Genomic DNA, 21,325 nt, shown 5'->3' with positions numbered 1-21,325 from the left:
TTTCTCACTCTTCTTTGAGAGGATCTCCCACAGTATAGTTACCATGCCCTGCATTTCCCGACACTGCCACCTATTGGTCAGTTTGTATACGACATTTATATTATATGTTGGCTGGTGAAGACGCGTCTAAAACAAGTTATTTAATGTTATTTTGTGAATGCATCATCATTAAAAAAAAAAAGATAAAGACGAGTGAGACAGGTATTACTGAGATAGATCTAAATAATTGTAAATATAGGTTTTAATGGTCAGAGTGTGATGTTACTAGGGTGTAATTTTTATTTACAAAAGTACAGTATTACAGTTTCTGTTATTCATACTTACACTAGTAACAATCTTTCTATAGCAAGGTACAACGATTTGCCTCAATATTTAACAGAGTTAGATTAGTTTAAAATTAGCTACAACACCATTACTTTGTATTTAAGCCATCTTGGGTACTGTATATATAAACACTAATGTCCATATAGACAGGCACCCACCAATGTTTGATAGTTTATTGCAATCAACCTTTTGATCTCAATAAACGATCAAGCATTGTGGAGTACCTGTGTGTATGGATATTTGTTTTTATACAGTATTCCATGCACAGTGAATTACAGTGCACCCCACTACTATATCAACTATTGGCTGGAGTTCCCACCTGCTACAATCGCTTGTAGAACCACCTTTAGCAGAAATAACTTGAATAATAATTTTCTGTCTGACTTTATCAGTCTCTCACATTGTTGTGGAGGAATTTTGGCCCACTCGTCTTTACAACGTTGCTTCAGTTCATTGAGGTTTGTGGGCATTTTTTTATGCACAGCTCTCTTAAGGACCAGCCACAGCATTTCAATCGGGTTTTGGTCTGCACTTTGACTGTATTGAAACACCCTGATTCTTTTCTTTTTCAGCCATTCTGTTGTAGATTTGCTGGTGTGCTTGGGATCATTGTCCTGCTGCATGACCCAATTTCGGCCAAGCTTTAGCTGTCAGACAGATGGCCTCACATTTGACTCTAGAATACTTTGGTATACAGACGAGTTCCTGGTCGACTCAAAGACTGCAAGGTTCCCAGGTCCTGTGGCTGCAAAACAAGCCCAAATCATCACCCCTCCACCACCGTGCTTGACAGTTGGTATGAGGTGTTTGTGCTGATATGCTGTGTTTGGTTTTCGCCAAACGTGGTGCTGTGCATTATGGCCAAACATCTCCACTTTGGTCTCGTCTGTCCAAAGGACATTGTTCCAGAAGTCTTGTAGTTTGTTCAGATGCAACTTTGCAAACCTAAGCCGTGCTGCCATGTTCTTTTTAGAGAGAATAGGCTTTCTCCTGGCAACCCTTCCAAACAAACCATACTTGTTCAGTCTTTTTCTAATTGTACTGTCATGAACTTTTAACATTTAACATGCTAACTGAGGCCTGTAGAGTCTGAGATGTAACTCTTGTTTTTTTGCAATTTCTCTGAGCATTGCACGGTCTGACCTTGGGGTGAATTTGCTGGGACGTCCACTCCTGGGAAGATTGGCAATTGTATTGAATGTTTTCCACTTTTGAATAATCTTTCTCACTGTAGAATGATGGACTTTAAATTGTTTGGAAATGGCCTTATAACCCTTCCCAGATTGATGGGCAGCAACAATTGCTTCTCTAAGATCATTGCTTATGTCTTTCCTCCTTGGCATTGTGTTAACACACCTGAATGCTCCAGACCAGCAAACTGCTAAAACTTCAGCTTTTATAGAGGTGGCTTCTCCATTTTGGCTTTATTTTTGTTAAATAAACCATGACACGGTGTAATATGTCATGTGTTGTTGTTCATCTGAGGTTGGATTTACCTAATTTTTAGACCTGCGAAGGAACAGATGATTGTTATTATGTCCTGATATGTAAAACCATAGAATTCAAAGAGGGTGTGCTTTCTTTTTCACACAATTGTGTGTGTGTGTGTGTATATATATATATATATATATATATATATATATATATATATATATATATATATATATATATATATATATATATAAATATATATGACTCGACAAATTGTACAAAAATGTCACTCGCCCCCCTCCCACTGTGGAGTGCTTACCGGTGGCGGGGTGCGGAAGGCGTGGTGCATCATCTCCCGGCATTCTCCTACTAGTACTGTGTCTCCCTCTGCAAATCCCATGAAAATGGCTGTGGAAATTACGCCAAGTTGCCATGGCAACATGACGCCTCGTGACGTTGTGACCTGTTGTCATTGCAAATGACGCCAAGTTGCCATGGCAACATGACGCCTCGCGACGTATTTACCTGTTGTCATGGCAACGCAGCGTCATTTTCATGGGATTTGCAGAGGGAGACACAGGACTTCCAGGAGAATGCCGGGAGACGCTGCACCATGCCGCCGGTAAGCAAAAATATTTGAATAAAAACTTAATTGAAACATAATGGATGAACCGCCCTCTGCTTACCGGCTCAAGACCTTGTGAGTAGGATTTCAAATTTAACCCACGATCATTGATGTCAAGAAGCAAGTTTTTTGCTAAAGTGATGTTTTTTTTGTTTGTTTTTTTTTACCGCGTCCATCCATTATGTTTCAATTAAGTTTTTACTCAAATATTTTTGTACTACATCCTCCTAGCCTTTACTGGTTATACCAGGGAGTCCCCTTATATTGGTCACAGTATTTCCCAAGGAAGTTCACCAATTCTCTCATATATTTGCCTATAACGTGTGGTATGTATTCCAACCTGACGTCTGAGGTAATACACTTTGGTTGCATTCTTGTCTATTCCTTTCCATGTTTAACACTCCCACGATCCATGAAGAAGAATCCCACAGCGGAGCAGAGGTTCCAGATTGATGTCTGACGTTGGGTTTGAATTCAAACACCTATTTAGTGACATTAATATTTGCCAAGGACAATAAAGGTCATTTTTTCAGCTAAGCTCACCCTCTGATTTCCCAAGAAAATCAGCCCAATTTATTATATTTATTTCCTTTAATGTAATGATATGTATTTTGTGTTTATTTACTAGTAGTATATGTAATAAGCAGTATTGATATGAAATGTCAATTTTGTCCAGTAAGGACATAGTTAACCCAACTGGACTGCAGAGGAGGGGAGATAACAAAATTTGATTAGAGACTATATAAGGTGCAATGTTAGATGAGAATGGAATTCCAGAGGAAGCCAATGTTACACTGGCGACACACTTTATTCGAGCTCGGCTAGTCCCACGAATTCGGGTATACTCGGGTGTATTGAGGTTTGTGACTGTTTTCTGCCCGAGTGCATTGCGTTATTTTCCAGGCAGGGATTGAAGCTATTTATTCCCGCTGGCTGCAATACTGCACAGTATATATATATATACTGCATTACAATTCATGAATTTATGCCATCTGGTAGACACGCGAAGCATTGCAGCCTATTAAATCCTAATCATTATCATTTAACAGATCAGCCGCCCATCAGCCAGGCATGAACCCAGGCTGGGAAGGCAAACGCAACGGGGCTTGTCAGAGGTGAGGAGCGGCGCATTCCAGGTATCTGCCAGGTACATACTGGGTATTTGCTCGAATAAAGTGTGTCGCAGCAGTATTGGCGAAACGCATAGGAGGGCGGAACTGCCGAAACGAGAGCAGGAGAGCACACAGCGGAGGACTGTAACACTGCAACATTTTTTAAATCCCGCTGTGAGCCGGAACCCAGAAGGGGTCGTAGAGCTGACTGTAAGGACCCGCGCTGCGGGGACTCCCGCTACCAGCGCCTCCTTACCTTTTCTCCCCGCTGCCTCTGGTCCTCGGCATCTCCCCCGCGACTGCTCCCACACTTCCGGGTCGCGTGCGTCACCCTTACGGGCGCGCACGGACCCAGGCTTCCCTTTCTTGGCGCCGGGAACCTGACCCCGCCTCCTCAGGTGCGGCACGCGCGTGCATCGGCGCGTTTCCCTGTCCCTGCTCCACCAGGTCCACCCCCCAGACTATTCTCCCCTATCGGGGCTTCCCTGGGGCCGCACCTCCGCTCCTCCCTTTCCTCCGATAGGCCCCAGCCCACTATTTAGTCTCCCCTCGCCATTACCACATTTCTCTGCATAGCTACTGTACCTTGGTGCTGTCTGCTTCTGCCTGGCTTTCTTGTGTTTCAGTCCCTGTTCCTGTCTCTGGATTCTCTGCTGACCTCCCTGGATCTTGACCTTTGGCTTTGGACTTTGACTACGCTGCTCTCTGGAACCCTTTGGATTTGGCTTTGGACTCTCTACCTTGCAGTCTTCTACATCCCTTGAACACGGCTAACGGACACCTACTACACTGCTCTCTACGCTCCACGACCCAGGCTTACGGACACTCTACCACGCTGCTCTCCATACTCATAGACCATTGGCTTACGGACTTTACCATTCTGCGCTGGAGTTGGCAAGTACGGTACTCTTTCTATTTTTGTTCCCTGGACCAACTACGCTACTTCCACACTCCGGCCGTGCCCCCGTTTACTGTTAGGTGTGTGGTATTTCTCCTTTCCACCTCAGTCCCGGGGTCTCGTCTGGCTTGTGGGCAGGCCGAGCGTTACATTATGCAGAGCCCATCAGACCCAGACCCCCCTGAGGTGGAAGATACCCTAACCACTATCTCCAAACACTTTACCTTTTTGGACAACCAGGTTACCGCTCTTAACCAACAGGTTGCTACCTTAACCTCTCAGATTTCCCTGGTTAAAATCTCCAGTGCCGTTATCCCTCCCACTGTCTCCCATGAAGGAACTGGTTCTTCGGAGTTGCGTATCCCTACGCCTAGTTAATACGCTGGTGACCCGCTTGCATGCCGTGGGTTTTTAAATCAGTGCGAGATACAATTCGAACTGTCACCTTCTCGCTTCCCCACGGATTGTACCAAAGTAGCTTATGTTTTTTCCCTTCTCACCGGGGACGCCCTGGCCTGAGCTTCACCAATCTGGGAGCTAAAACCTGAACTCACTTACAGCTTCCCTAACTTTAAGAGAGAATTTCGTTTAGTCTTTGATACCCCTGGACGTAGTGATATGGCTGCTTCCTCCTTGTTCCACAGGGTTGGAGATCTGTGGCACGATACGCTCTGGAATTCCGGACAATCGCAGCTGAGACTGACTGGAACGATGGGGCACTTTCCGCGGCTTTCTGGCAGGGACTTTCGGAATCCCTAAAGGACGAATTGGCGGCTCGTGAGAGGCCATCCTCATTAGAGGCCTTAATCGCTCTGTGCATCAGGGTGGATCAACGACTTCTGGAAAGGCGGGCTGAACATCAATTTCCTCGTACTTCTGTTTCTATGCCTTCTGCTTCCAGGTCTCCTGCTCTTGCTTTACCAGCATCGGACGCTCCTGAACCCATGCAACTGGGCAGCCATCAACTTTCCTCTACGGAACGACTACGTCGGAGGAACGAGGGCCTGTGCTTCTATTGTGGATCTCCTGGGCACATCCTGCCGCGTTGTCCCTTGAGGCCGGGAAACGCCAACACCCAGTGAGGTATAAGGGGATCTCACTGGGTACCATCTCCTCTTTCCCCTCTCCCGCACAGGATCTCCCCAAGCGTATCTTACTTCCTGTCCTCCTTAAGTACTCCAGCGATCAAATCCCCGCTCTGGCCTTCCACGATTCTGGATCTGGTGGGAATTTCATGAATCATGCTTTTGCTATCCAGTACAACATTCTTCTCCGGGAGAAGGCCTTTCCGGTCGGCTTGGAGGCTATCGATGGGAGACCACTTCAACCAGCCTTTATTTCCTTGGAGACACTTCCCATGGAACTTTCTATGAAGGATGGAAATTCGGAACTCATTTCTTTTGATGTCATTCATTCCCCATCGGTTCAACTCATTCTGGGCTTACCATGGCTACAACTTCACAATCCCATTATCGATTGGACTGCAGATTTCCCCGTCCAATGGAGATCACCCCATGTGGAGTTGCCTCCTCCGTCCGCTGCGGTATTGGCCGTCTTGGAAACCATTCCCCCGCAGGACGCCACCTTACCGGACGTTTATTCGGAGTTCCTCGATGTCTTCAGTAAGACCAAATCCGAGGAGCTTCCCCCTCATCGCCCTTTTGACTGCCCGATTGACTTAATTCCGGGTGCCCCTTTTCCTAAAGCCAGGTCATATCCATTACCCTTGCCTGAGATGGAAGCCATGGCCGAGTACATCACAGAGAACCTTCAAAAAGGCTTCATCCGGAAATCCTCCTCTCCCGCTGGAGCAGGATTCTTCTTTGTCAACAAGAAAGATGGGACGCTTCATCCATGCATTGATTTCCGTGGCCTAATTAAAGTTACCATCAAAAATCGCCTCTTTGGCTCTTATCCCCAAGCTCTTCGATAGGCTACAAGGTTTCGACGATTTTTTCTAAACTTGATTTACGGGGGGCATATAACCTGATTCGCATCCGCAGTGGCGACGAATGGAAGACCGCGTTCAACACACGCAGTGGTTACTATGAGTACCTGGTGATGCCGTTTGGGTTGTGCAATGCCCCTGCAGTCTTCCAAGACTTTATGAATGAGGTTTTTCGTGATCTTTTGAATTCTTTTGTGATTATCTACTTGGATGATATCCTCATTTTTTGTAAGACCCTCGAGGAACACATTCTCCATACCAAGATGGTGCTCTCTCGTTTACGGGCCAACAATCTCTACGCCAAGATGGAGAAGTGTGTCTTTCATCAATCCTTAACTACCTTCCTGGGATACATTGTCTCAGACCAGGGGTTCACCATGGATCTGGAAAAGCTCAATTCTGTACTCGGATGGCCACAACCTAACTCTTTGAAGGCGATTCCGCATTTCCTTGGCTTCGCAAATTATTATAGGAAATTTATTGCAGGTTTTTCTACTTTGGTAGCACCCATTACGGGCCTTACCAAAAAAGGGCCGATCCTTCCTCTTGGCCATTGGAGGCCAGCCAGGCCTTTGAGTCTCTTAAAAAAGCCGTTGTCTCGGCCCCCATTCTGCGACATCCCGTCCCCACCCTCCCCTTTACCTTGGAAGTTGACGCTTCCGACGTGGGAGCCGGTGCGGTTCTCTCTCAAAAAAACATTCCCGAAGATAAACTCCACCCGTGTGGGTTTTTTTCTAAAAAAAATTGTTCAGCAGAAAGAAATTACGACGTGGGGAATAGGGAGTTGTTGGCCATCAAGATGGCATTACAAGAATGGAGGCATCTTCTGGAAGGAACCAAGGAACCCATTCTGATCCTGACGGATCACAAAAATCTTTCATACATTGAAGGTGCTCGTCGTCTTGGGCCCCGCCAAGCTCATTGGGCGTTGTTCTTCTCAAGGTTTAACTTCGTCATCTCTTATATTCCGGGGACAAAGAATATCAAAGCTGATGCATTGTCCCGTCAGTTCGTCACTGAGGAAAGGTCACAGGACGTCCCGGAGAGTATTCTGCTCCCCCAATTGTTTATCTTTGCCGCCTCCTTTGACATAAGGGATAAGATTTTGGAGTCTCAAGCACAGGTCCCCGAGGGTCTAGAGGTTCCCGATGGAAGTCTTTACGCAACCCCACGTTTTCATCTTAAAATTCTTGAATGGGGTCACTCCTCCAGATCTGCCGGCCATCCCGGCTTTAAGAAGACTACGGATCTGATTCGGCGAACTTTTTGGTGGCCCAATATGGTAAAGGACATTAGAGCTTTCACCTCCTCTTGACCAGTCTGCGCCCAAAATAAATCTGTCCGTCAAAAGCCTTCTGGTCTTTTACAACCTCTTTCGGTCCCGGATCGTCCTTGGAGTCACATTGCTATGGACTTCATCGTGGATATTCCCACTTCTAATGGTATGACTACTATTCTAGTGCTTGTTGACAGATTCTCCAAGCAATCTCATTGTTCCCCTCAAGGGTCTACCCAATTCTAGTACCTTGGCTGATATTTTTGTAAAATAAATTTTCCGTATTCATGGTGTTCCGTGGTCCATTGTCTCAGATCGTGGTACTCAATTTGTTTCGAAGTTCTGGCATGCATTCTCCCAGGGGTTGGGCATTACCTTTCTGTTTTCCTCAGGCAATCACCCCCAAACGAATGGGCAGACTGAACGCATGAACCAGTCCCTCGAACAGTATTTGCGTTGTTTTTCTTCCGATTCTCAGGATAATTGTGCTGAGTTACTTCCTTGGGCGGAATTTGCGATTAACTCTCTCAAGAATGAGTCCACTCAAGAATCACCGTTTTTTGTAAACTATGGATTTCATCCTACCCGCTTACCCATGCATTCATCCAGGTCCGGAGTTCCTGCAGCAGATGATAGGGTAACCACCTTACAGGGCTCATGGAGGAGGATCCAAACAGTGTTACAGGTATCTGTCCTTAGACAGAAGAGACAAGCAGATAGGCTCCATCGGGAGGCTCACAAGAAACCTGGAGACAAGGTCTGGCTTTCTTCTAAAAACATTAAACTGAAGGCCCCAACCCCTAAACTGTCTCCCAGGTTTCTGGGCCCTTTCTCTATTCTAAGACAAGTTAATCCTGTGACCTATCAGCTTCGCTTGCCTCCCTCCATGAAGATTTCACCTGTCTTCCACGTCTCACTGTTGAAACCATTTATCCAAGGCACACGATTTGCTCATCCCTCACTTTGGCCTCCTCCCGCCATTGTACCAGGACAACAGGAGTTTGAAATTCAGTCCATCATTGACTCTCGCATCTCCAGGGGCAAACTACAGTTTTTGGTCCACTGGAAAGGATACAGACATCAGGATCGTTCTTGGGTCTCGCATGCTGATCTTCACGCTCCAGCTCTACTCAAACGATTCCACCAAAAATTTCCCCTCAGACCATGGATGGATCGTCCGGAGTCCGACCCTCGAGGGGGGGGGGGGGTACTGTAAGGACCCGCGCTGCGGGGACTCCCGCTACCAGTGCTTCCTTACCTTTTCTCCCCGCTGCCTCTGGTCCCCGGTGACGTGCCCAGGTCCTCGGCGTCTCCCCCGCGGCTGCTCCCGCACTTCCGGGTCGCGCGCGGACCCAGGCTTCCCTTTCTTGACACCGGGAACCTGACCCTGCCTCCTCAGGTGCGGCGCGCATCGGCGCGTTTCCCTGCCCCTGCTCCACCAGGTCCGCCCCCCAGACTATTCTCCCCTATCGGGTCTTCCCTGGGGCCGCACCTCCACTCCTCCCTTTCCTCCGATAGGCCCCAGCCCACTATTTAGTCTCCCCTCACCATTACCACATTGCTCTGCATAGCTACTGTACCTTGGTGCTGTCTTCTTCTGCCTGGCTTTTTTGTGTTTCAGTCCCTGTTCCTGTCTCTGGATTCTCTGCTGACCTCCCTGGATCTTGACCCTTGGCTTTGGACTTTGACTACGCTGCTCTCTGGAACCCTTTGGATTTGGCTTTGGACTCTCTACCTTGCAGTCTTCTACATCCCTTGGACACGGCTTACGGACACCTACTACGCTGCTCTCTACGCTCCACGACCCAGGCTTACGGACACTCTACCACGCTGCTCTCCATACTCATTGACTATTGGCTTACGGACTTTACCATTCTGCGCTGGAGTGGCAAGTACGATACTCTTTCTATTTTTGTTCCCTGGACCAACTACGCTACTTCCACACTCCGGCCGTGCCCCCGTTTACTGTTAGGTGTGTGGTATTTCTCCTTTCCACCTCAGTCCCGGGGTCTCGTCTTGCTTGTGGGCAGGCCGAACGTTACACTGAGACACAGCAAGGATCCATGTGCAGGAAGAATGCAGGACTTCAATTCATGAGACATCCACTGACCGACTGACGGAGAGTCCCTGCACCCCCCATGAGAAACCCTGATTTACATGCTCATATAAAGCTGACGTTTGTGAGTGCTATACATACTTGCTGCTAATTATATTGATCTATTTTAGACATATTACACTATTGTTTTTTTCTTTTTTTTCCCCTTTCCCTCACTTTTATGTGTTTGTGTGTCTGGGAATTGTATTGTATTGTATTGTATTGTATGTCTTTATTTATATAGTGCCATTAATGTACATAGCGCTTCACAGTAGTAATATATGTGGTTATCAAATAAATAACAGATAATATAAATAACAGATCATGGGAATAAGTGCTTTAGACATAAAAGTAACATTAAGGAAGAGGAGTCCATGCCCCGAGGAGCTTACAGTCTAATTGGTAGGTAGGGAGAACGTACAGAGGCAGTAGGAGGGAGTTCTGGTAAGTGCGTCTGCAGGGGGCCAAGCTTTATGTATCATGTGTTCAGAATATCCACAGTGCTATTCATATGCTTCTTTAAGCAAGTGTGTCTTAAGGTGGGTCTTAAAGGTGGATAGAGAGGGTGCTAGTCGGGTACTGAGGGGAAGGGCATTCCAGAGGTGTGGGGCAGTCAGTGAAAAAGGTTTAAGGTGGGAGAGGGCTTTAGATACAAAGGGGGTAGAAAGAAGACATCCTTGAGAAGAACGCAAGAGTCTGGATGGTGCATAACAAGAAATTAGGGCTGAGATGTACGGAGGGGCAGAAGAGTGTAAAGCTTTAAAAGTGAGGAGAAGAATGGAGTGTGAGATGCGGGATTTGATCGGAAGCAAGGAGAGGGATTTCATGAGGGGAGATGCTGAGACAGATCTAGGAAAGAGTAGAGGGATTCTGGCAGTAGCGTTTAGGATAGATTGTAGGGGAGACGTGAGAGGCAGGAAGGCCGGACAGCATGAGGTTACAGTAATCAAGACGGGAGAGAATGAGGGCCTGAGTCAGAGTTTTAGCAGTCGAGCAACAGAGGAAAGGGCGTATCTTTGTTATATTGCGGAGGATAAAGCGACAGGTTTTAGAAATGTTTTGAATGTGAGGGCGAATGTGAGAGGAGTCGAGTGTGACCCCTAGGCAGCGTGCTTGGGCTACTGGGTGAATGATCGTAGTTCCAACAGTAATGTGGAAGGAGGTAGTAGGGCCAGGTTTGGGAGGAAGAATTGCAAAGGTTTGTGCACATCTTTTGGACTTTTGCTCAAGCCCGTTTGAAGGCTTGCTAGATGAGCTACACCTGTTAATGGATACACATATATATTGCTTGTGTGTAGATATTCATACTGTACACTAGTCAGACATTGTATACAGTGTGAATATGTATTTTTGCGTAGCTATAGATTAGTATGTTATGCTAGATTGAAGATGTTTTCACTAATTGCTATTTTTGCTAAGATTATATACTTTAAGTAATTGATATCTCTACAGAGTAGCACCAAGAGATATTTATATACATGTTTGATTTCCTCTGGTTACTTCCTCTTGTGTGATATTATTGTGATCAGCAAGTACTTCCTCATCCAAAGACCCCTCCCCCCTCTCCCACCTCCCCTTAACTTTAATGGCTCTCTGATAAGGATAGGATGGGATAAGAGTAAACAAAACAATTGATTGACAAACACTACCCCATTCAGAGGCCCCTAAGAAAATAAACTATTGCTCCTTTAATGATTAGGTAATTACCTCTGGATATCAGGAACAAGACTTTCCAAATCAATTAAACGTAGCTACAGTACTTCAAACTGGAACAGACAGAAGATATGGGGGCAGAGTGTATGAGTAACCAACCCCAGCATGAGAGATTAAAAAACCCTGGGACATGGCACTATTTAAATGTCCCTTCAAGTAGTAAAAAAAAGAACTCAGATCCAGATGTTGTGACTGTGCTTCATTAATCAAAGAATTCTTTATTTAATTACAGCTAGGTCATTACAATGAAAAAGAACCACATGTCACAGTCACTGTATTGTCTTACAGAGCCAGAGAGTGGAAGATGGTTTTCCTCTAGGCACGTTTGCTAAGAGCTAAGGTGTGAGTGAAAGCTGAGAAGTGTTGATAACTCAGTGGTGCCTGGAACCACCCAATATGAGGGTCCCAGTCCATCTGAGCCCCAAGGAATAGAATGAGCCAACAGAGCGGGGAAGATGGCCGCTCACACATCATGTTTTAGAATGTTTCTTTTAAAGAGGACCCTCAATCTCCCATGACTGTTCTTCCACTCACCTTGAGATTAGAAGACGTTGAATGGGGGATATGAAGAGACCTCGGTCGTGATAATGCAGTCCCTAAATCCCAGTCAACACAGGCAGTGTGGAAACACATGAGAGACTTTCTACCCCATTTTCTTGACATACCAGTATCCATCACTGTGCCCATGGGATCTATATACTAATACAAGAGACTTGTTAATCATTTAATGGAGATCATTAGCAGGGAGGTTTACATCCAACACACCTGGAAGAGGTTTATATGCAGAAAACATGGAAAGATGCAGATTTTAATACAGTGCATTACAATATGTATCACTCCTCCTATTGCTCAATACAACTGCTCCCTATAACGCCTCCTATTGCTCCCTATAACTGCTCACTAGAGTTCTTATCACTCCATAAACTTCAAACCTGCTCACTGTGCGATTAAGAGATTGATAACAGGAATTATTAACCCCTTTCATTGCCAGAGGCATGTAGACACAAATGTAATGGCATGTATGAAATCCTGCATCTCACGCCTCTGTTTCACACCGCATCAAAAATATTCCCCATGTCAGAGAAAGGTCAACCTCTCTGGCTAACAGCCCTGCTTTAAATGTTAAGTAGTTTGAATGATACAAACGCAGATGCATTGAAATGCAATGCGTTCGTCTCCTGTTCCCCCTACATATGACAGAGGACAAACCCTTCATGCCTAACCCGCAGTCTTCATCCACTCCATGTTCATGGCCCTGAAAACAGAAACCGGTTGATCTGCCAATGTTGCAGATTAAGTGCAGAGAGAGGGAAGCTCTTTACAGCCTTAAAGACCCCTCCCTGGGGAAGGGGGATTCACAGTGCATAGTGGGGAGAGGGGGAGATTCCCTACACAACCCATAAATAAACATAACGTAGTCATCCAAAAGCTTAGGACGGTGCCCTCTTTTCTTACACCCTTCTTGTGATGATTTGACGGTCTGCACCTTGCAAGGTTTGGTATCGCGCACACGCCGTATACGGCAGGAGTGCGCAGGTGGAGGTGGCCATGTAAGGCCCAAATTTACTAAACAATGTTAAGTGTCAGTTTCTAATATGACTAACTCAACCTAATGCCAGTGACATGTTTACTTGGTGAATTGTAAGTGACTGACACTTCTTTTTAATCATTGGACAGGTTTACACCATAGCAAAATAATTCTTCAGAGTTAAAAAAAGAAAAAAATCTTTATCTAAAGTCCTTTGGTGATCAGACTGTTTATTAGTCCCCCAATCTACAGTATATTTCTATTTTACTTTTAATTATGAAGCTATCATTAGTCAAACAAATAAACATACGTTGTTGATATACTTGAACTCAAAAAACAAAAAAACATTCATTTTTTTTTTTTACAGAATACAAATGAGTAAAACAGTTACTTTCAGGGAGTTTTAATCTCCAGCTGCCCTTTTAAAATCCCATTTCTCAAAGCCAGTTAAAGTGGCATTAACGTCTTGTTAATAGCAACGCTGTATGTTAAAACGACAATAACATAACGTTAAGACATGTGTTCTCCTTAAAGAGAATAGCGTTAAATATACGTTGGTGATAATGGCGTGCAAATGATATGTTATCACGGCATCCCCTGTCCACTATAGTCCGTTTGGCATTACTCCCACCCAGACCCTGAAATAGAGATGTTACGAGGTTTGGATGAAACGCCACAGTTGGGCATGATGCAGCATTATTTCCTGGCGGTTTGTTTCCTTCCACTTGAGCAAAACACCTATTTCAGGGTCTGCATCAGAGTAACGCCAAAACCGACATAATTCATCAGGTTATTGGAATATAACGCAACATTATCCTACAATAACATGATGTTAGGCCTATGCTACATGTATTTCGGTTGTTGATTCTGCATATAATTAGCTTGGCGGATACCATTTTCATTCAAGGAACATAACGCCCGTTCCTGCATTAGTTATGGTCATGTTATGATCCGTGACTTAACGGAGCTTAGAGCATCTGTCCCAAGGCGTGCTAAAATGTAACACTGTTGAGTAACTTTGTGATGCAGGGTTTCTGCTGAGCAGTGAAGGTGTCACACACCCTTAAAAAAGGATTGAAGGAGAGTGAAAAAAAATAATAATAAAAAACTGAACGCAAGAGAGGAAACATTACAAGATCGGATAAAATAGAGTGTTGCAGGAAAGGAAGAAGTGGTACAAGTTGAAAATAAACGTGCTGCATTGTAATGTAATATTACTGAGTATGTAAATACACTTCCAGCTCCCTAGAGATCCACTCATATTAACCCGAGCGTAGGGATGAAGGAAAAGGTGATGCCCATCCCTTGTACCAACTATGATGCCCAAGTTAAGGGCTCTTGCCCATTATAGGTGGGACCTTTGGACTTTGAATTGGGCATGGGGCAATTGAAATTACTAGTGCAGGGGTGGCCAACCCAATATGTCATGACTGAACCACAGAGTGAGCCACCTGTGCTGAAGCAGGTATATCCTTAAAACCTGACTTGTTGGTGACCCTTGAGGACTGGAGTTGGCCAACCATATACGAGTGGAAGGCAATGATGTTTTTTGGGATGTCCGTTCTCCAAGCAGATAATAAGAATTAATAAATCTAATAATAATAATGGTGTTAATAAATAGAATATTAAATATAAATATACAATAAATACCATGATAATAAATACAATGATAATAATTTATAACCTATAGCGATGCAGTGCATACATCTCTGTATATAGAATTTTTCAGGCTCCCTCCCCAGTACTATACAATCTAACATTTGGTGCCTCAGGCACATGGAAATAAAGTGAAGTGCCCAAGGTCATGGGGAGGTGATACTAGAATTCATAGTGGTTTGGCCCACTTCAAAAGCAGTGAGGTCACCACTAGGCCACTTGCAGATGAAGCTGGTTGAAAGTGTTTGTTTAAACTCGGTATTGATTTACAGAGGAGCTCAAAGATGAACCACGTCTGTAGCTCACCCAGAATCCTTTGCTCACCACGCAGCTAGCTGGCTCAGCGGCAGGCAGTGGAGATAAGGACAGACGCACAGAGGATATGCTCAAAAGTAACCTGGACGCATGGCAGCAGTACACAAAGGGTCATGCCTTTAACACTGGCATAACCTGCTACAGTAAAGTTAAAAAGATATGGGGGGGGGGGGGGTCCTCTCCCCGCGGCAGAGAAAAGGGTTAACCTCCCCCCAGTGGAAGGAATGAACCTGCTACATCCGTGCAACATGGCTAGTATTTGTAAGTCACAATGCGTTGCTGCCCCCTCCGATGCTCAAGGAGTTACTGCTACGTACTGTAGGACCACGATGACTGCCACCAAAGAGGGAGGTCCCTGGCTCAGAGTGGTTACAAAAATTAAAAAAAACAGGTCCAGCCAGCTTGGCCCTTTAAATCCAGGAAGGGGGAAGGGAGATTTAACCCTGTAAGCACCAGAAAGTCACTTAAAAGATCTTCCCGAAAGAATATCATTTCAAATCCCTCTTTATTTATTTTTTTTACCAGCATTTGCAACTCTTCCCTTCAGTTTGCGGGTTTGCTTGAAAATTCACGTTGCCTGCTAATAAATATGGCTGCCGCGTGATTAGCCCCTACGCAGCTTCGCAGTGCGTTGCAAGCCTTTTCCTGCATCGAAAAGGGCCGAATGCTCAGTTTACGTTTCCCGGGACTGGAAACCATCTGCAGAATGCGTTGCAGGCCCCTCTGGCCGTCAAAGGTATTTTGAGAGGGTTACCTCTCAGCCATACCTAAAATCCCCGGCAGGCTGGACCCATTAGCCAACTCCAGTCTTCAAGGGCTACCAGCAGGTCAGGTTTTTAAGATATCCCTACTTCAGCACAGGTGGCTTGATCAGGGGCTCAGTCTTTGACTGAGCCACCTGTGCTGAAGCAGGGATATTCTAAAAACCTGACCTGCTGGTAGCCCTTGAGTGGAGTTGGCCACCCCTGCGTTAGCCAAATCTGTAGCCACTCCAAGGGGCAAAATTCATCAAGCGCTTTAACAGATTAGGGCGCCCGATTCTGCATCTTCCATTTAAGTCAGTGGTGTATTGGGGGGCGCTGACTAGTACCGGCGCTGGATGAATCGGCTCCCAAGTGCCTTATTGTCTGCGGCCACAACAGACAGGGGAAGGAATTTGGTAAACATATATATACATAAGTGTATATATATATATATATACCCTTTGGAAAGGGTCTTGTTCTTCACTGCTAATAATGTTCTATTATCCAGGTTCCCCCATTCCTATATCCGGGGTGTTTTGTTTCATAGGGAATTTTAAATAAGAAAGATTTTTCTGCAAAAAAAAAAAAAAAAAGGTGTGTGTATATATATATATATATATATATATATATATATATATATATATATATATATATATATATATATATATATATATATACACACACCTTTTTTTTTTTTTTTTTGCAGAAAAATCTTTCTTATTTAAAATTCCCTATGAAACAAAACACCCCGGATATAGGAATGGGGGAACCTGGATAATAGAACATTATTAGCAGTGAAGAACAAGACCCTTTCCAAAAACAATTCCTGAACCCCAAAACTATTTCCAATAAATAATTTAAGAGGGGGTATGGGAAAAGAGCACATTGCACATTCTACAAGGCCTAAGTTAGAACACGGAGATTGAAAGTAAAGATTTAAACTGAAGCGGAAACAATTAGCCGAGAAGATAACCTGTTCATTAATAGTAATCATACTAATACTTCTAATAATAATAATTAATAATAATAATGAGGTGCTGGTAATTAACTAGGAATCCCAGCGCTTATACAGTATATTCCGAAGCGAGCGTGCAGCCGTACCCAGGGTGCAAACAGGAGCTATGGTGACTATCTTCTAAGATTTCTAACCTAAGGGAACATCAAGAGGGGAGTTCAAATGATTCCTCCTCAAAGAAGACAGGATAAAATGAGGCACAGGGAGGTAAATATATGGACTCAGATAACGAGTTAACAGTAAGAGGTTAGGTCAAGACTGCACATGGATAATATAAGCGTGCAGCCACCTTTTGGGGTGGATAAGCAAGCAAAGGTGTACAGTTCTTTCTAGCAACGGAGGGCCATTTAGTGCCAGTTGGCTCCTAAGATGTTCAGGTTATAGAGCAGGTCCTATCCAGTGCTGAAAGGATCAAGCACATTGGAAGGAGAGAACAGTAGACAGAAATAAACCCAGTGCCTGAAGAATCAGTTAATCTCATAGGTGCCAACTTTTCCTGAGCTGCAGAAAACGTACAAAAAATACTGTCTGCCGGCAGCTTCCCAGCTTCTCTCTGCACGTAGCAAGGAAGGGACAGAGGGAGCAGAGAGAGTAACAGGACGGAAAGGAAGTCACAGTGACAAGGAGCAGAGGGGTCAATGAAAGAAGAACATAGACATGGACACTAACAGAGAAATGGGACACAGAGGAGTTAAGAGACAGTGACAGAGATATTGGACAATGACAGGGGCAAAAACAGAAAAACAGTAACAGAGATGACCTGTAATGTTGCAATATGGGGGGTTTAGTTAGTTAGTTAGTTAGTCCCTTCAGCATGAGATACCCTAATGATATTCCTTCTAGCACTGAATGTGGGGTTGATGGTGGAGGAAGCTTGTTTTGGGACTGTCAATCTCCTGCACCTACTGTACAGTACGTGCCCCCCTCTCCCTCTCCTCTATGATACTGACACTACCTCAATATTTATGAAAGGAGGGAGAGCCTGAATGGTATTGCTAAAAGTTGGCATCTATGGATAACCCCTCATCCTGCAGTTTGGTTAGGCAGCAATCCAAGGTGTGGGGTTAGAAGTGGGATGGATTTAATGTCCATAAAATGCACACACACTGCCCTACAACCAGAAGAATCTTTCTCCACATCTACAACCCACAATAACTAGAAAGCCCATCATTTATATGCAGGCTCCAGTGCCACATAACAGAACATATAAAGCAACAACATAAGACCATTTACCTATAACAGCTACCACTCTACCACCACCCATGGAACAGCTACCCAATGTGTCGCAAAGCGTTGCTGACCTGTCTGGCAGAAGAGGGGTTAACACCTTTTTCCGCATTCCAAGTTGCAGTCCCTCTTACCAACCTACATTATAGTAAAAGCAAAAGCACTCCGCTACAGCATTTCATACCATGTTTACCATTCATTTTAGACGTTGCAGTTAGCTTTTGGAATGTAGGCTCGGTTTTTGGCATAGCACAGGATATGGAACACACGCTGTGTCACAACGGGCTACATAGGAGATAAGAGACAATGCTATGGTGATAACAAAGTTGCAGTGGTCGGGGTTATAAAGCCGTTTTTTTTTTAAAGAACAACAAAGGCAGTTTTTTAATGAAGAGACATGATGGCGTTAGTACTTTGGACTGCACATTTGAGATATAATTCATGTGAGGCCCGTCATATATCAATTCAAGTGGACAATGAAAAGTAGCATATAATTCATAGCTCACTTTGGGGGTCTCTTTATCAAAGTCTCCCGGCTGCAAAACCTGGGGGCAAAAAACAGCACAAGATTTATCAAGGAAAAATAATTCCAATTAAACCAGTGGGATTTTCTACACATGGCACAGGATTTTTTTTTACAAGTTCTGCAGCTGAGAGACTTTGAGAAAAAATCCCCTTTGTTCCCTGACCCTTTCAGGGTTCCCCCAATTGGTGATTATATGTGTGTCATGCTGTCCTGATCCTTTGGCCTTTTGTGATCCCACTTCTCACACCATCATGCCTCACTCATAACTGTACCTCCTCCTGGGCATCCCAAGATAAGTACCCACCACCCCTTACAACAGGTAGATTTCCATGTCTTCACACACTATTACCCCACATGCAACATCCCATAAAATGAGCATGCTGCATTGTGTGCTGATACTGTGTATTGCCATACAATTTAAAAATCCTTTCTCCTGTGAGACATCAAAAATGATTGAAAAATACTCCCACTGATTCTTTATGGGCAAAATGTATCAATCACCTTGCTTTAACCTATTAACCCTCACTTTAGTGTACTTAGGACTTTAAACCCATTCTGCCCTAAAAAAGGTTTAAAAAAATAAATAAAAGAATTTGGCACAGTGTTTCTCTGTGGTCATGTTCCGTACTGCTTCACAAGGCAGCATGGTCATCTCTTGAGTTTCATCCGTTTTGGGGCTGGGGGTGCTCTGACCATGAAATACTGTTTTAACACTTATGGTGCCAGAAATGCCCCTCTGGCACGGAAGGGATTACCTAGCTCTGCCCTTTGAAGAGGAGGATTGTGGTGATGGAGGTTAGTGGGGTAAGAGGGGCCCTCCCCGGAGTTACACAGCTGTGGTCATTTTTTTTTTTTGTATTTTTTTTCAGTCTTTTTTTTTCTTAGAATAATCTCTAAATCTTCTCTATGTATATATGTATAGTATATGTACAGCACGTACAAAAGGCTAGTGTACATTGTTCACTTCACAGTCTGGTCTGGGCCTCGGGGATGTAAATCTCTATGCTGTCAGCACTCTCCGTGGCAGAGTTGTGCCGGTATGAGGCGGCCCGCTTGGCCGCTAATAGCCTCTTCCTGGCCTCCTGCCTCTGGCGGTCCACGGAATCCAGGGAGCGGTCCTTCACGGGGTACACCTTCTGACGGAGGGGCTTCTTTGGTATGGGAGGAGGCACCTTCTTCTCCTCCTGAGACAGAGACAAGGGCACAGAGAGAGAACGACGCATTAAAACACACTGATGGCCAGAGAATGTATGTTTACCAGAGATGTGTACATTGTATCAATGAGACAATACACAGACGCAGCTATGTATCAACAGCGCTGCATGTCAGAGTATGGACATATAGTTTTTCAACCTAATCTACTGTATAACTATGTATGCATACACTGTGTCAAGGAGGTTATAAACAGACACAGCTATTTACAGATGTAGCAGACTTCTTGGCTCCGACTGATAAAACAATGTACTGCAGAATATCACAGAGTTTCCATAGAACTTAATGGCAGTGATAAACCAGAATATCCCACCATAACACGCCAGCAGGAGAAATAACCTTTGCTGCATCTATATTAAAGCAGCAATTCCCCCCAGAAGCCTATATGAGATCAACTGATATACTGTTAGTATCTTGCCCCCTGAGCATATGTTGTTTACCCCCATTCTTTTCTAGTGTTACAAATCATGATTTTCTTAATTGCTAGTTTCTGTGGGTTACCATGGTAATCGCGTTGATTTCTGCTCCAGGAACTCCATGCTTCCCAAGATAATTGCCTCGGTGGGTGATGCCGGTAGGAGCCCTGGCTGGGTTCACAATATGGTGGTTTAAAAGTCCTGGGTCCTGTGGACCAATAGGAAGCCGCAATGTCATCTCTTGTGTCTTTCTATTGATTCACATGACCGGGAGCTTTAAACTGCACAGAGATTCCGGAAGCACCTACAGGGGTTTGTATCTCGGGATGCAGGGGCTCCCCAGAGCTGAAATCAACGTGGTTCAGCTCTGGAGACCTGCTGCTTCAAACCTATTTAGAAAAAATAGTGTCGCTTCGAGTGCCTCTTTAAATAGAAACAAATGGAGCATCTATTGCTTTTTGGGGGTTTTCATGAAGTCATTTATAAAATGTAAAAGTTCCTGAGGCTTGTTATATCTGGAAACTTTCACTAGACTATTGCCACTTCAGAGCATGTAACCTCCACACATCCATACCAGTATCCACTATCCATATCAGTGAGACACATAGGGGCCTATTCTATAAGCCTTGATAACCCACTTATCGAGGCCTTTTCGGCCAAAATGCCTACTGCCACTCAGAAAGCCTCGATAAGTGGGCGATAAAGACATGAATCGCCAATTTTTTATGTCGTTCAAAACACATCGCCGGGTGAGCCACTTATAGGCAGGTTTTGAAACTCGTGCAATTCTAGTAGCCCTGATTAGTTTATCGAGGCTAATCGCGGCTCTAGAATAGCAATTGTCTCCCAAAATCCTCACGCCGGGAAAAGTTGGCGTGAGGCTGGGGAGAAGCTGCTGAGAGACGACAAGAGAGGGGCGTAGAAAAAAAATGTATTTTCCTGCATCGGATTGATGCTGGGGGTCTCCGGAGCTGATACCCATTAATATCAGCTCCGGAGACCCCCAGCATGAATCCCATGCAATAAAAATGCATTTACAGGCAACCTCATTACCTTAGCAGCTAACCGCTAAGGCAATGAAGGGGTTAACTATGAGTGCCATGTTTATTATGGGTAGCGGGGGTGGGTGAAGATGGTATTTGGCCCTTGGCGGGTGTTCAGGCCTTGTGGGGGGAGGGGGTTGCAGGTGGAGTTAACCCCTTCATTACCTTTGTGTTGTATTTTTTCATGTGCTCTTGATGCCAACGGAGGACATGGACCTGGAG

The 21,325-nt window shown here is 44.7% G+C and overlaps 1 protein-coding gene across 1 annotated transcript in view; it reads right to left on the bottom strand.

Moving 5' to 3' along the window:
* Positions 1-16,340: 16,340 nt before the first annotated feature.
* Positions 16,341-21,325, bottom strand: part of DLGAP3 (DLG associated protein 3) — an 84,389-nt gene continuing 79,404 nt past the window's right edge. The window contains 1 exon segment of the mRNA XM_075604601.1: positions 16,341-19,616. Within this exon segment, the coding sequence (XP_075460716.1) occupies positions 19,398-19,616 (219 nt within the window). The 3' untranslated portion in view covers positions 16,341-19,397.

Source organism: Ascaphus truei, chromosome 6, assembly GCF_040206685.1.
Source record: "Ascaphus truei isolate aAscTru1 chromosome 6, aAscTru1.hap1, whole genome shotgun sequence".
Taxonomy (NCBI): domain Eukaryota; kingdom Metazoa; phylum Chordata; class Amphibia; order Anura; family Ascaphidae; genus Ascaphus; species Ascaphus truei.
Note: the sequence above shows the minus strand (reverse complement) of the source record. Positions and strands in the feature narration are given on the sequence as shown.